This window comes from Ursus maritimus, unplaced genomic scaffold, assembly GCF_017311325.1.
Source record: "Ursus maritimus isolate PB19 unplaced genomic scaffold, ASM1731132v1 scaffold_9, whole genome shotgun sequence".
NCBI lineage: Eukaryota > Metazoa > Chordata > Mammalia > Carnivora > Ursidae > Ursus > Ursus maritimus.
The window spans coordinates 51,572,176-51,585,849 of NW_024427107.1; the positions used below are offsets into that span (position 1 = coordinate 51,572,176).

The following is a 13,674-nucleotide window of genomic DNA, read 5'->3' on the forward strand; positions in this document are numbered from 1 at the left end:
TTTAAACTTAGCTTGGTTAGCCCCTATCAATATGCCAACTCCAATATTTTGTCACACAGATGGGACATACATTTAAAATAAATTTCACATAATTTCTAAGCACTATCCAATCACTATATTTTGACAACTCTTAATGTAAAACATTGATTTTTGTGTTCAAATCATGGTAATCAATCACCTAACCAAATGCCATTTGAATTCCAACACAAGACCTGTTAGGCAATGCAAAAGCTTAAAACTGAGAATTTTTTTAAGTTAGGGAACAAACTAGGAGCTTCATATTTTAAAAAAAGGAAACAAAAACTTCACAAACCTTTAAGTATATATACCTATCATCTGTAGGAATTTTTAGACTAATTATAAAACCACACTACATAAATGTAATATACTGTTCAAACTAGAATATGTTATATTCTATTCAAAAGCTTTTTGTGGCAGCATAGCAAGTTTTTTAATCCCCCAAAGGTTCATGCGTACTACTCTGGCTCAAGTCCATGTCATTACAGTTGGCTCTTCATACCAACCTGCTTTCAAGGGTGGATATGCTAGAAGAGTTTCAATATCTGGATTTCCAGCAGTTACCTTAAGTTTCCATGTCTTAGCAAAATGGCACATTCACTCACTGACCAGCAACAATAAATTTACTGTGCTAGAACTCTAACATGACACTAAATCTTCATTCTCAAAATTCACTCCCAGCATTAACAAATGATATGAATAACCAACTCTTTTCATGTACCTGTAATCATATCAGGCTTCTGATTTTACAATCCTGGTTTAAGCTGTTTACATTTCCAAAGTAATCAACTTTTGCTCTCCTAAATCCTTCATAATATTCAAAGTAAAACTGATGGAATTTTCTGATAAGCCACTACAAGTTTACCATCACTGATTACCTTCGATGCACTTGCAAGCTAACCACAGCTAATCTGTAAATTAAGAATATTCACAAATGGGAGCAAGAGAAAAATAAATTTTTTTCAAATCAAACTTCAAAATACACTGAAAATCTTTGTTTCCTTTTAAAGGAAGGATGGTAGATTTAAAAAATTAAGCTAAGTACTTTTTAAGTGTAGGAATTAGCTGTATTAATAAAACACCAATCTCTTCCCCTTCCCTGCTCCCCCAAAAAGGAAAATTTAATTTCCTAGAAAACAACCAAAGATAGCAGACGTAAGTCTTTTCTTTGTGGCAGGCATATGGGCCTAAAAGAATAAAGGCTCCAGAAAGTAGAGACAGAAGAAACAGACTCTTCCAAGGTTAGAAAACAATAAGTCCCTGTCTAAAGAGGTCATTTCCCAACATCTAATTAACTAGAGAAATCAGAGACTTAGGTACTTGCTTACTAACCCAAAGTGAGTAACAAATTATAATTTCTCAAAGGAGAAGCTAGTTAAAACAAGGGCATTTTGATAACTCTAGAAGGCATTAATACAATTACCTACACAGAAGGCAGAATGAGAAAAAAACCTTTCCATTTAAAAGCCTGATTCTTTTCTTTGGCTTCATGCAATTTTCCTTTTTCCCAAACAAAAGCATTGAATCTAGGAATTTGTCAAATAGGCAAATGAAAATAACAAACAGGGTTCTTTATGTTTAGAAATTTGCTCTAAAATATTACAATTTAAACTCACCTTTCTCTTACATTATTAAAAAAAATCATTGAGCTTTATTTTCTAATAGCTAAGGTTGAAAGCAAATGGAAAAAATTTACTAATAAGGCATAATTTTTTTCAAATATTATAATTTCATAGTTGTTTGAAACAAAAAGGGATGTAGATAGCATAAGATATTTAATTGAAATTAGAAATGGATTTATTCAACAAATATTTAAAAATCCACAATGTGCTGCTCACTGTGCTACACAGTAATGTAACAAACTGATTACATGAAAGAATTTTGCTAATGCTAATCATACAATTACACATAAAATAACAAATTAGCAGCTCCTACTTTTGGATTTCAAGGACAAGTTAAATCTCCCTCCAAATTTTGAGGTCCTGATATAAGCTTTCCTATTTCTCTTTGTTCTTTGCTGGGGAAAGTTTTTCTCCTTTCACCAAGGATTCTTGAAAATTTATGTACAGATTCAAATCTATATACACGTTTTCACAAACCAAGGGAATCCTACAAAATCTGAGAGAAGAAAAAAAAATTTACTTACCAACACTCTAAAGAAGTAAAGATATTCTGCAGCTCCAGAGTAATTCCCACATTCATACTGGAATTTTGCATACCTGTAGAGTGTGTCTAAATATTCCTGCCTAAACTAAAAAAAAAAAAAAAAAAGTAAAAAAATTTTTAAAAAGCATCAGTTCTATTTTTAACTTTGAGTTTTAAAATTCAAACCATTTACTCCTTTAATGTCCCCAGACATCAAGTCTCTCAGTGAATCCCAAGTGTCACAAAAAAAAACAAAATAAAACAAAAACCATGATCAAAAACACATGACTCTTGGGGCGCCTGGGTGGCACAGCGGTTAAGCGTCTGCCTTCGGCTCAGGGCGTGATCCCGGCATTATGGGATCGAGCCCCACATCAGGCTCCTCTGCTGGGAGCCTGCCTTCTTCCTCTCCCACTCCCCCTGCTTGTGTTCCCTCTCTCGCTGGCTGTCTCTATCTCTGTCGAATAAATAAATAAAATCTTTAAAAAAAAAAAAAAAAAAAAACATGACTCTTAAAACACACATTAGCAATTGATGGATTTATCATTCACAATTCTGGTCTCAAAGAGTTATGAACTGTAACGATACCTAATTCGTTGCAATGAGAATTTGAATTGCAGGAAAAGGTGTAAGGTGTGAGTCTCTCAGTTAGTGACTGAGCTTAGGCAACTACCAAGCGCATGCATCCCTATAAGGTTTTGTGATTCTGTACAAATAACATATACAGTAAATTTCAGTTCTCTATGAAAGCTGGCCCCCAAATTACAGACAATTTTTAAGTTAGCAAAGCAAGCAAGGTGAAAGTAAAGAAATATAAGAGAAGGACTACAAACTAGACCATTATCAAATACACCAAACATTCTATATGGAAACCAGAAAGAATAATTTGCACAGTGGTCAGCAAACCTCTTGTTACAGTAACTGTTAAATGAGAAATAAAACTTGAATGCAAGTGAAGAATTAATTATATGCAAATCCTCACGCTTTGCGTTAACACAAGGGAAAGGAGACTGGGAGACCACTAGGGAAGTCTACAATAAAATTCCTTTATTGGGGATTTATGAAGACCTTGATAATGTCAACAACTATCATATTCCACAAGGCAGCCAAAGTATTACTTAATTCTACCACTGCTCAAAGCATTTCTAATTCAAATTTAGTTCTATCTTTATTTGTTAATCCATCAGAAACATAAAATGGTACCTATTACTTGATTATTCTAGAAAAAGTAAAAAAGTTTTGAAAATTTCTATGATCTAAAGTATAAGCACCTCATTTTCCCATCATCAATTTTAAAAAATTGAAGTTTCAAAAACATCAATTTTTTAAAATTGAAGTTTCAAAAACATACCAAGTCTTGTATTTAATAAATTAATCTAGAAATTATACTCTTGTCAAGCCTCGAACCTATCTATGCAGCACTATTCTTTAATTAGCCTTATTAAAACAGGACAACTAAAGAAAATTTTTAAAATACCACTTACACCATGCTTGTCCGCCAGGTAGTCAAAGAGCATCCGACCATCTCTTAATTAGAAACAAAAATTATTGTATTTTACAGGTCACAGAAAACAAAATAAGCATATCCAATGTTTATCCTATTACCCACACAAAGCCATTTAAATATCTTAATACTTAAACACTAGACGTAAGACTTCCAGAATAAAATAAACAAAACGCCACAAAATTAATCAATTATGCTTAACTTACATATCTATGCCACACACTCTATATAGTTATTATCCCTATCAGTGTCAACCCAACTGAACTTTTCTTAAATTGGTATTGCATAACTAAGATGTTGCCAGACTGGTAAAAGTGAAAATGATGATAAAGACACCAAGGAACAAGTGATAGATGGGCACAGTGACCCACTTACTGGGCAGTTTAAAAAAAAAAAAATTTTTTTCCCTTATGGTTATCAAGAGGGAATGCTGTGGCATATTTTTCCAGAGCATAATTTTACTTGCAGATTTAATGGGAGGGAATATATTATCACCAAAATTAACATGGGCATATTATAATACTGAATAGGTACATAATCATTGTCCTTTGGTTGACTGGGTATTTCTGGGAAATTATGAGAAGTACAATGTTATATGTTCAATGAAATTTAAAAACAGGAATTGGCAGGAAGAGGTTATTCCTTTGCAAGTTTTTAAAACACAATTCCATCCTTCATTTATCTCAATGCCATGCCTATTAAACTGCAAAGAGTCTTCTCTAATAACTGGTGAATAAACCTACATTCATCTTGATTCATACTCTAATAACATTAGTTTCTAGTATTTAAGTGACTAGACTAAATTTAGAATTTAAATTCTAAATTTCCTGCTGTACCCTAACAGCCAGATTATTTCAGCTGTTCCTCTATGGGCACTTAATGTGAACTGAAAGTCTAAGTCATTATATTCTATTCTAAGTGTAATAAGTAGTACAACACACATACATACACATACATGTGTAGTTATAGATGACTGCTTTGTTAAGATATAGCTATCTGGGTATACATATGTGTGTCAGTATAGATAGATAGATATAGCATAACATGATGTAGTTAGTAATGTAGCAGATTACATTATGATATGATATGATATAATAATCGTGTAGTATTTGCTGTTTTGCTTAAAAATATCTGATAACACTTCCCCAAATCACAAATGGAAGCTTGGAGCTAATCTCTCTAAAAATTTGTTTTGGTCACATATTGTATGAACTAAAGACAACATCATGGCAAAATCTTCAGCAATTTCTCTAGTAAATACATTGGCAGCTGAGATTTATTTACCACAATGGCAATATTCAATTTTAGTAGATTTTGTTTTAAAGAATTTCTAATAACCCAAAGGGTTATTAAGTCAGAATGAGGCAACATGCATTCTTTGGAAACCAAGCAATAAGTTTAATTCTAGTTAAGAGGAAGTTAAGAATAAAATAACCTTATCAGCTCTACACTACCCTCCCTTCTTGGGGTGGGCAATGAAGTTGGAAGGATAGAGGAGAACGCAGCCAAGTGATAAAGTGAGCTCAGGTTTCCCTCTTGGTACTGCCCAGGCACAGGTACGTCAACCTCAGTACTACTGACACTTTTGGGTTGGATAATTCTTTGTTGGGGGGTAGGGTACTGTCTGATGCATTGCAGGATGGTTAGCAGCCTCCCTGGCCTCCCCTTTCTAGGTGCTAATGGCACCCATTCAACTGGTGATAACTAAAAATGTAACCAGACATTGCCAATGTTCCCTGGGAAGAGAGGAAAAAGGCAAAACTGCTCCAGCATAATTGGATTTGGGTAACTGGTAAAGAAGTTAAAAATAAAATTAGTATTAATATTTATTAAGGAACTCCTGGTCCCTACACCATAAGGATAAGATAAACAGATAAAGTAATCAATTAAGCCATGAACTTTTATGATGGGATATTAGATAAAATTTGAATTAACATTTGTCTTAATCCAGAAAAGAGAATTTTCAGACTTCAAATTAAGGGAGGTTACCTGGTTGACTGCATCTGCCTTGTAGTTTCTGGATCTTCAAACATCTTCACAATTGGTTCTGTTTCTGCCTGAAGCTGTTTCAGTTGTGCAACAACTGTGGTTCTTTTTTCTCTCAAAGCTAATTAAAAATGCAAAGGAGTACTCTAATGTTAAACTATACTGTTCACCATGAGGATATCTCTGAAAATTTTTCAATTTATTTAAATTGAATTTATTTACCCCCAATATATCCATATGCCAGGAACTACCAACTCAGTAAGTCTCCCAAATCCATTTTTTCCTTTCCAGCAGTGCACAGGCACTAAAGAGGGAATCTTCTTCTCACTCTTAAAGAAAACTGAGGAATATACAGATACTGCCTGGGGAGGGGTGGATACTAAGAAACAATGATCTAATTCCATATTTCAGAGACTTCACTCCAAGTGTTTTTATATTTATTCTCACTGAATTTCCTCAAGTGAATATTATCGCAGAGTTTCTGAATACAGACTCAGAGGGTTTGCATATTACTACAGATTTTCAATCAGGCTGAATGGAATTTAAATCCAGTCAGTAATCTCTCTTTTCGCTATAAATCTAATTCTGAAATCTCTCAAACCCAGCTCTAGTTTCTTTCTACTGCATCATGAAGAGTCAGAGAAAACTTGTAGATAACCTACCCTGCAGGCATGTTTTAAACTTTCACTATAAAATAGTTAACTTTTTCATCACAAACTAAAATTTAAAGAGCCACTGTCATTTACTATAATTAAAAGAGGTGATTATGTTTAGTGTAATAATTTGTATAATACATTAAAAAGTATTACTAGAACAGTGCTTCTCAAACATAAAAGGGTATATGTGAGCAAATTTTGGAAAATGTCAATTTAAAGAAAGTAAACTGTATTTCTCTATTGAAAGCATTCTTAGGATTTTTTAAAATACCATGTTCAGAAGAGAAATAATACAAAATTTTTCAAACTTACGGGAAAACTTTTTTTTCTTGTTTTAAAGGAACATCTATTCCCATAGAAAACAAGAATCTGAAAAACACCATACCACAGTAGTTCTCCAATTTAAGTGCTGGGCCTCAGCCAACAGTTTCTGATTAAGTAGATCTGGGGTATGACCCCAAAATTTGCATTTCTAACAAGCTCTCCCAGGTGAACTGATGATGCTGGTACTGGGGACAATACTTTTGAGAACCCTGGCTATACCCAGATGCTTCAAGATGAAAAGAAAACTCTAAGGCACACAGATGCTAACTGAAAAAGTTAGCAGACCAAAAACAACAACATTCTCAGATCATTCTAAGGAGACAATCTGATTCATGAGCACAATTTTGATGATAGTTACTATGAACTGAACATATTTGAAAATCATGTTTTCAAGTAGTTTCACACCTTTTGTGGTGAGAAAATAACATACTTTAGATGACATGCAACCTTCACATTACCCGTCATCCAGAGAACTTTTAAACCATTCAAATAGTTATTAAAGACTTTTGACTAAAGCTCTTTTATAAATCACAAAACTTTAACACACACATCCTCAGTTCATGAGAAGCTGCAGTTCCAAATGACAAAACTTACCATGTGGAATATCATCAGAATAAAGGTTTTTGTATACATCCATAGCGAAGTCTACCATGTTGGTATCACTAAGGAGATCCAATTTCCCTTGTAATAATTCTTTTTCATTATATATCTGCAAGAGAAAATTACTTTCTGATGAATATGTAGAAGTTCTCCCCCAATAAACTGACAAGCAGCCACACCAACTCTACTGATAAGTATATATAGTTGTTTCCTTGCCACACCAGGTAATTAGGAATCAACTCAAATTTTTTACCTTCTTACTGTCTCACATCCACACGATACCTACTCATCTCTCCTTGAGGTGGACTTCTATCTACCCCCACCTATTTTTTCACTAAATCATTTGAACCCTTTAAAATCCTTCCCCATTCAAACTGCTGAAACAGAACTAGCACCCATTCTCTAAGTCAACCATGTCATATCAAGTTTTTACAAGTATTTCAAGAAACAATTTAACCCACAGGACAAGGACCAATAGATACACCAGCAAACTCACATAAATGTGAAGTTTGGAGCAATGAGTGATTATGTAAGGATCCTATACAATAGTATTCAAGGAGATAGTAAAAGTTTAAAAAAAAATTTTTTTAACTAGCAGTCATCAAGCTAAAGCTTTAGCAAAAGATTTGCGTACTAAATTTAACTGTGTCAATGAAAGAAAAATGCAGGAAGATTCCACATTTCAAAGTCTGTGAAAAAATGAAGGTGATCAAATGGTAGGGCCATGAGATCAAAACTGTATCTTCCAAAATACATAAAGAACGCCTACAAAATAGTAAGAGAGAGAATTGAAAATGGCTAAAAAAATTTAATAGCCACTTACAAGAGTATAACCGAATGGCCAACAAATACCAAATATCTCAACTTCATTAATCATACAGAAAATGAAAATTAAAGCCACATTAAAAAAAAACAAAAAAAAAAGGGCAATACCAATGTTGGTGTAGATTTAGAATAACTGAACACTTACTCTTCTGGCAGAAGTACAACTGCTTTGGAAAACTCTTTCTATCTCCTAAAATCTAAAATACTTTATGACCCAGTAATTCTGCTCCTCAATACCCAAGAGAAATGGGTGCATATATTCAAAGGACATTTCCAAGAATGTTCATAGCAGTACTACTTGTAATAGCCAAGTTTATCAACATTAGAATGGATAAACTGTAATACACTCATGTAAAAGATTAACATTCAGCATTCGAATCAAAGAACTACAGTTATCCTATCAACTTGGATGACTCTCACAATGTTGAATGAAATAAGTCACACAAAGCAGTACAATGCTTAATTTCATATATGTAAAATCAAAACCAGGCAAAACTATTCTAGATCAGACTAGTGCTTACCTTTGGGAGGTGTGAGTAGTGACTAAGAGGGGTCAGAGGAAGGTTTCTAGGATATTTGTCATGTTTTATTTATTGATCTGGATGGTGGTCAAACAAGTGGGTTCACTTTGAAAAAAGGTGCTTCTATTTGGCACTTTCCTGTATGAATGTTATATTTGATTAGAAAATTTACTTAAAAAAAAAATCGAGGCATCCTTTCAGTGTACCTTATAGAAACCTAATCTTGTGAAAACATCTTTCCTTAGCATGCCAACCTCTTTTTGTCACCCTATTAATAGCTTTTAATTTGTACTGTCTCTATCTATTATAGATTCAAAGCACTGCTCCTCAGCCGTCAGATCTTACTGGCCTCTTAAATCTCTATCTGCTTATATCACCTTCCCTAAATTCTGCCTTATACCCACACTTACTCTATAAAGGGCAGACAGAAAATATTCTAGACTTTTAAGCCAAGAAGCAGGAAACTAGGGGCGCCTGGGTGGTTGGTTGAGCATCTGACTCATGGTTTTGGCTCAGGTCATTATCTCAGGGTCCTGGGATAGAGCCCCATAGGGGGCTCTGTGCTCAGCAGGAAATCTGTTTGAGATTCTCCCTCTCCCTCTGCCGCCCCCCCCCCCACGGGTGCTCTCTTGTGAGCAAGCTCTCTAAAATAAACAAATCTTTAAAAAAAAATCAAAGATAATATTTATAAATACTGTAAGAGTTTCCACAATTTCTTTTCTTTTTGAGATAAAAAATAATGGAGTAAACTTTTTTGTAAAAAAGATCTACTAATGAGAAGAATGAAATTTGGGGGGGGGAACTATTTCACTTAACTGGGGTACAAAGTTAGTGTTCTATAACTGAAAATGTTTGCAAATGTTTATCTTTTAAAAATTATTTTTAGCTTACAGACGATACAAAATGAGCAGAGAGGGCTGTTATGTGCTTCACAGGCTATAGTTTGCCAATCCCTGGTCTATCAACCTCTTGAAAACAGCTCCGACATTTTAACAGATTGAAAATATTCTTTTGGGGCTCCTGGGTAGCTCAGTCAGTTCAGTGTCTGCCTTCGGCTCAGGTCATGATCCCAGGGTCTAGGACACAGCCCTGCAAAGGATCCCCTGCCTGCTTCTCCCTCTCCCTCTCCCTCTCCCTCTCCCCCTACTTGTGCTCTCTCACTCTGTCAAATAATAAAATCTTTAAAATTTTTTTAAAAAAGAAAGAAAATATTCTTTTGACTTCTCTTCCTGCTGTCATCCTCCACAAATCCAACATCCATTCTGGTGATTCTTAAGAAACTCAAATCTTAAAATTTCTCACAACTTTCCACAATTTTCATTTGGTACCTCATCTCTAAGATTTCAACTTAAATTCATCATCTCTTTCACCATTACCATTAAAATACTTCATTATACCTTTTGTTCTTTTTAAATTTTATATCACCCTTTTTAAAGGTTGTCACTTTCCACATTAGTTTAGATACGATTTTCAGCTATTTCAAAGATTTTTCTCATTAGTAATATCATGGGTTCCACCCATTTTCTCCAACCAAACACAATTCAATGTCAATCTTTATTTCTGGAAAAAAGTCATCTGTCTTCTATGTTCTGCTAAGGACGACTATAAAATATTTCAAAAGCAGGCAATAATGGTATTGAATCACATCTGTGCTTTTCTCTGCTGATCAGCAATCCATCTCTAAATGACATAGATCTACAAGCCTACCTCCAGACATTTCTACTCCAATAACCTTCCACTGCTAGAGTGACTGTCATCAGCTCTTATGAATGTATGATTTTTTTTTTTAAGATTTTATTTATTTATTTGACAGATAGAGACAGCCAGTGAGAGAGGGAACACAGGCAGGGGGAGTGGGAGAGGAAGAAGCAGGCTCATAGCGGAGGAGCCTGATGTGGGGCTCGATCCCATAACGCCAGGATCACGCCCTGAGCTGAAGGCAGGCGCTTAACCGCTGTGCCACCCAGGTGCCCCATGAATGTATGATTTTCGATCTCAGTTGGGCCATCCACACTTACCAATCCTTATACTTTGGTCAGTTTTCTCAGTCCCCATTTCCATTCCTTACCTCATTCCTCAAAACCGCACTCCTCTCTCACATAGGATGGCCTAGCCTCCTAAAAGAAAATATTCAGGAATACTCACTTTGTCCCAGAAGGCTAAGTGCTTTATATGCACTATCTCATGTAATTTTTCTAACCCCGTAAGATTGGTGGCAGTATCAACACTTTATGCATGAGAATGGCTTACTTATGATGAGAAAGAAACAGCTCTGAAGTGCGGAGATATTAAATAATCATTAAAAGTCTTTATGCCAGACTCTATTTTACAGCAGAGAACAAAACAAAGTTTCTGCTCTCATAGAGCTTATATTCTCCAACATATTACAAACACATCAAATTGTTACTCTTATGAATCATGATCACTGCCTCTATCCTAACCATCTAAAACTCAACTTAAATCCTATCCTCTCCGGGGCACCTGGGTGGCACAGCGGTTAAGCATCTGCCTTCGGCTCAGGGCGTGATCCCGGCGTTATGGGATCGAGCCCCACATCAGGCTCCTCCGCTATGAGCCTGCTCCTTCCTCTCCCACTCCCCCTGCTTGTGTTCCCTCTCTCACTGGCTGTCTCTATCTCTGTCAAATTAAAAAACAAACAAACAAAAAAACAAAAAAAAAAAACAAAAAAAACCCCTATCCTCTCCAAGTCCTTTTTGCCCACTGAATAGAATCTCTTCAATTTTGATAGCACTCTGCCAGCACTTCTCTGACATTTGTTTTTTGCCTCGTATGTAATTATAGACCTTTAACTCCTCTAAAGGATAGGTGAGTTTTTCAGTGGTGAGAAGTCTGGGTTTTATCCTGGATTTAACACGATTCCATGATTGCCCTCTACTTAGTAACTGCTAAGTAAATACTCCAGCATCTGTCTTCCCCTTGGTGTATTCCAGCCATCCTACCAACATTCTCTACAAACAGACAAGCATTGAGCAGTTATTTTCCACTGATTCTCAGTTGCCCTTCATAGTTTTGGTCTTACCCTATGAAAAACTAATTTACACTCACATATTCCTTCCTTTTATCTATCTGCCTTGTAAAACAAAACCCTTTTAAAGAGGACATTACAAGAATATGAACTTTGGCTGATTTAGAAGCATTTCTACAAGTAGCTGATAAAGGATTTCAAATATGGCATCTTTTTATTCTTTGATCTTTGGTGAATTATCCTCACACATCCAGAAAAGGAAAAAAGGCAGAATGTACTGTTTTATACAAGCTCCAAAATATAGGTGTAAGCACATCATACGTAAGGAAAAATCAAGAAAAAACCATATCCTCTCATGATAAAGCTTTATATTGCTTTATTTTTACATTCCTGAAATTCACTGAAAATAAACTTTGCTGTTCACTAACGTCACTACTTTGAGTCCTGTTATGTCTTTAGAAAAGGATCAGATAAATTTGAGGATTATATCTGTCTAATGAACAGTAACTACCAGGAAGATCTGAAAAGTTATCAGAACAATTTAATGTTTATTTGCAGAGCCTTTCTGTTTTATTTTTGTTGAGCCACACAAATCTACTCTCCAAATCTAGAGTTCCCTAAGTAGGCTTATGTTGTAACCTGCTTTCAGATACAGAATTCATTTACTTTTCTGGCCCATAATCGAATCCCTTCATCATACTAACATTACTTTATTGTAATTACTAAAATGTATCAATTTCCCAACAAATTCAAGGTATAACTCAGCCCAATATTTCAAAACTTTCAGGACTGAGACATTTTGAAATGAGGTACCAGAACCACAGGCTAATTCAAGGTATCTTGAGTAGCTAAATGAATGTTAACGTTCAGATTACTCGAAGTCTGTACACACCGGAAAACCACTTTTAAGTAAAAAAATTGTCCTGGCGTGCTTTTTTTGGGGGGGGGTGGTCCCCATTCGACAAAAATATGCCACGCTTCTAGGAAGTGGCTACTTAAAAACCAGTTAAACTCTATGCGAAGAATTCACAACTTTATGTAAATTAAAGTACTAGGTATTTAAGTGTAAGAAAATTATTCCAAAGATCCGGCAAACAAAAACACAAAGCCAAGCACACTCCTCCCACAGTTCCCAAAAGAAAAACCAGAATCTATAACACTCCAATTTGCTTTTGGAAGCGTTACTACAGAGAAGCTGGAGAATGGTCGGTCAACTTCCGAGAGGAACTGACGCGGAAGTCCCTGTAGCACTGCCACCTCCAGTAGTGAAGCAGAGACCTCCTTCTCCCCTAAGTTGCCAGCTGTCACCAAACTTCTCCTCACAACCAAATTCTGCGCTGCTAATTAGCTGGGACGACGCTAAAATACCAGCAGATCCTTACTGCCCGACGCAGGACCAAACTCGCGGCCGCCTCACACGTGTGTCAGGCCTAGGGCTATCGCCACCACCTCTCGGCCTTGTCCCGCGCCTCACGCACTCCCACGCCTTCCTTGCGGTCAAAGACCCCCTCACCTCTTTTACGGAGAGAAACTCGAGCAAAGGAAAGACTAGATGCCGATCCAAAAAGTGCGCGATGCGAGTAGTCAAGTCGTACTCCGCCATCTTGCCAAGTAAAAAGGGAGTCTGTACTCACTAAAACTTTATTGATAGTGCCGACAAACGTACAGACAGGACCGTGTTGCGCATGCGCAGTGGTTAACCACGGCAAGGGAAAGGGGTGGGGTTCAGCCCGAAGCGCTCAGAGAACAAAGGCGCATGCGTGCGGGTCTTCCTTTCCTTTAGGCAACTCTGGGACTGGGCGGAGCCGCGGGTGCAATCTCTTATGTTGGCAAGTTTGCCGGTGTCCTGCTCTCCGTTCCGCTAATAAATTTTGAAAACTGAGAACTGACTTCTGAGGGATTGTCGATTACGTTGGGATGCGGCAGAGGACAAGATAATGAGGCCCCTGCTCTCCGGAAAGTTGCATAGAGAAGGAATACCTGAGGTTTTATTTGGCATATAGTGATCGTTTTGTAATCGTTTGTTAAATCAAGGTGGGACGGGTTTCTAGACAGGAAACAAGTGAAATAATTTTATATTATAGTAAGAGCCATAATTTGGTGGGGGTG

General features: G+C 36.2%; 1 protein-coding gene across 1 annotated transcript in view; it reads right to left on the reverse strand.

Annotated features, from left to right (window-relative positions):
* The window catches only part of EIF3E (eukaryotic translation initiation factor 3 subunit E), a 43,279-nt gene extending 30,047 nt beyond the window's left edge, over positions 1-13,232 (reverse strand). Inside the window, exons 1-5 of the mRNA XM_008689257.2 lie at positions 13,079-13,232; positions 7,228-7,342; positions 5,657-5,774; positions 3,648-3,690; positions 2,165-2,269 (exon numbers count right to left, since the gene is read on the reverse strand). Of these exons, the coding sequence (XP_008687479.1) occupies positions 2,165-2,269; positions 3,648-3,690; positions 5,657-5,774; positions 7,228-7,342; positions 13,079-13,168 (471 nt within the window). The 5' untranslated portion in view covers positions 13,169-13,232. The remainder of the gene's footprint in view (positions 1-2,164; positions 2,270-3,647; positions 3,691-5,656; positions 5,775-7,227; positions 7,343-13,078) is intronic.
* Between the last annotated feature and the right edge of the window lie 442 nt (positions 13,233-13,674).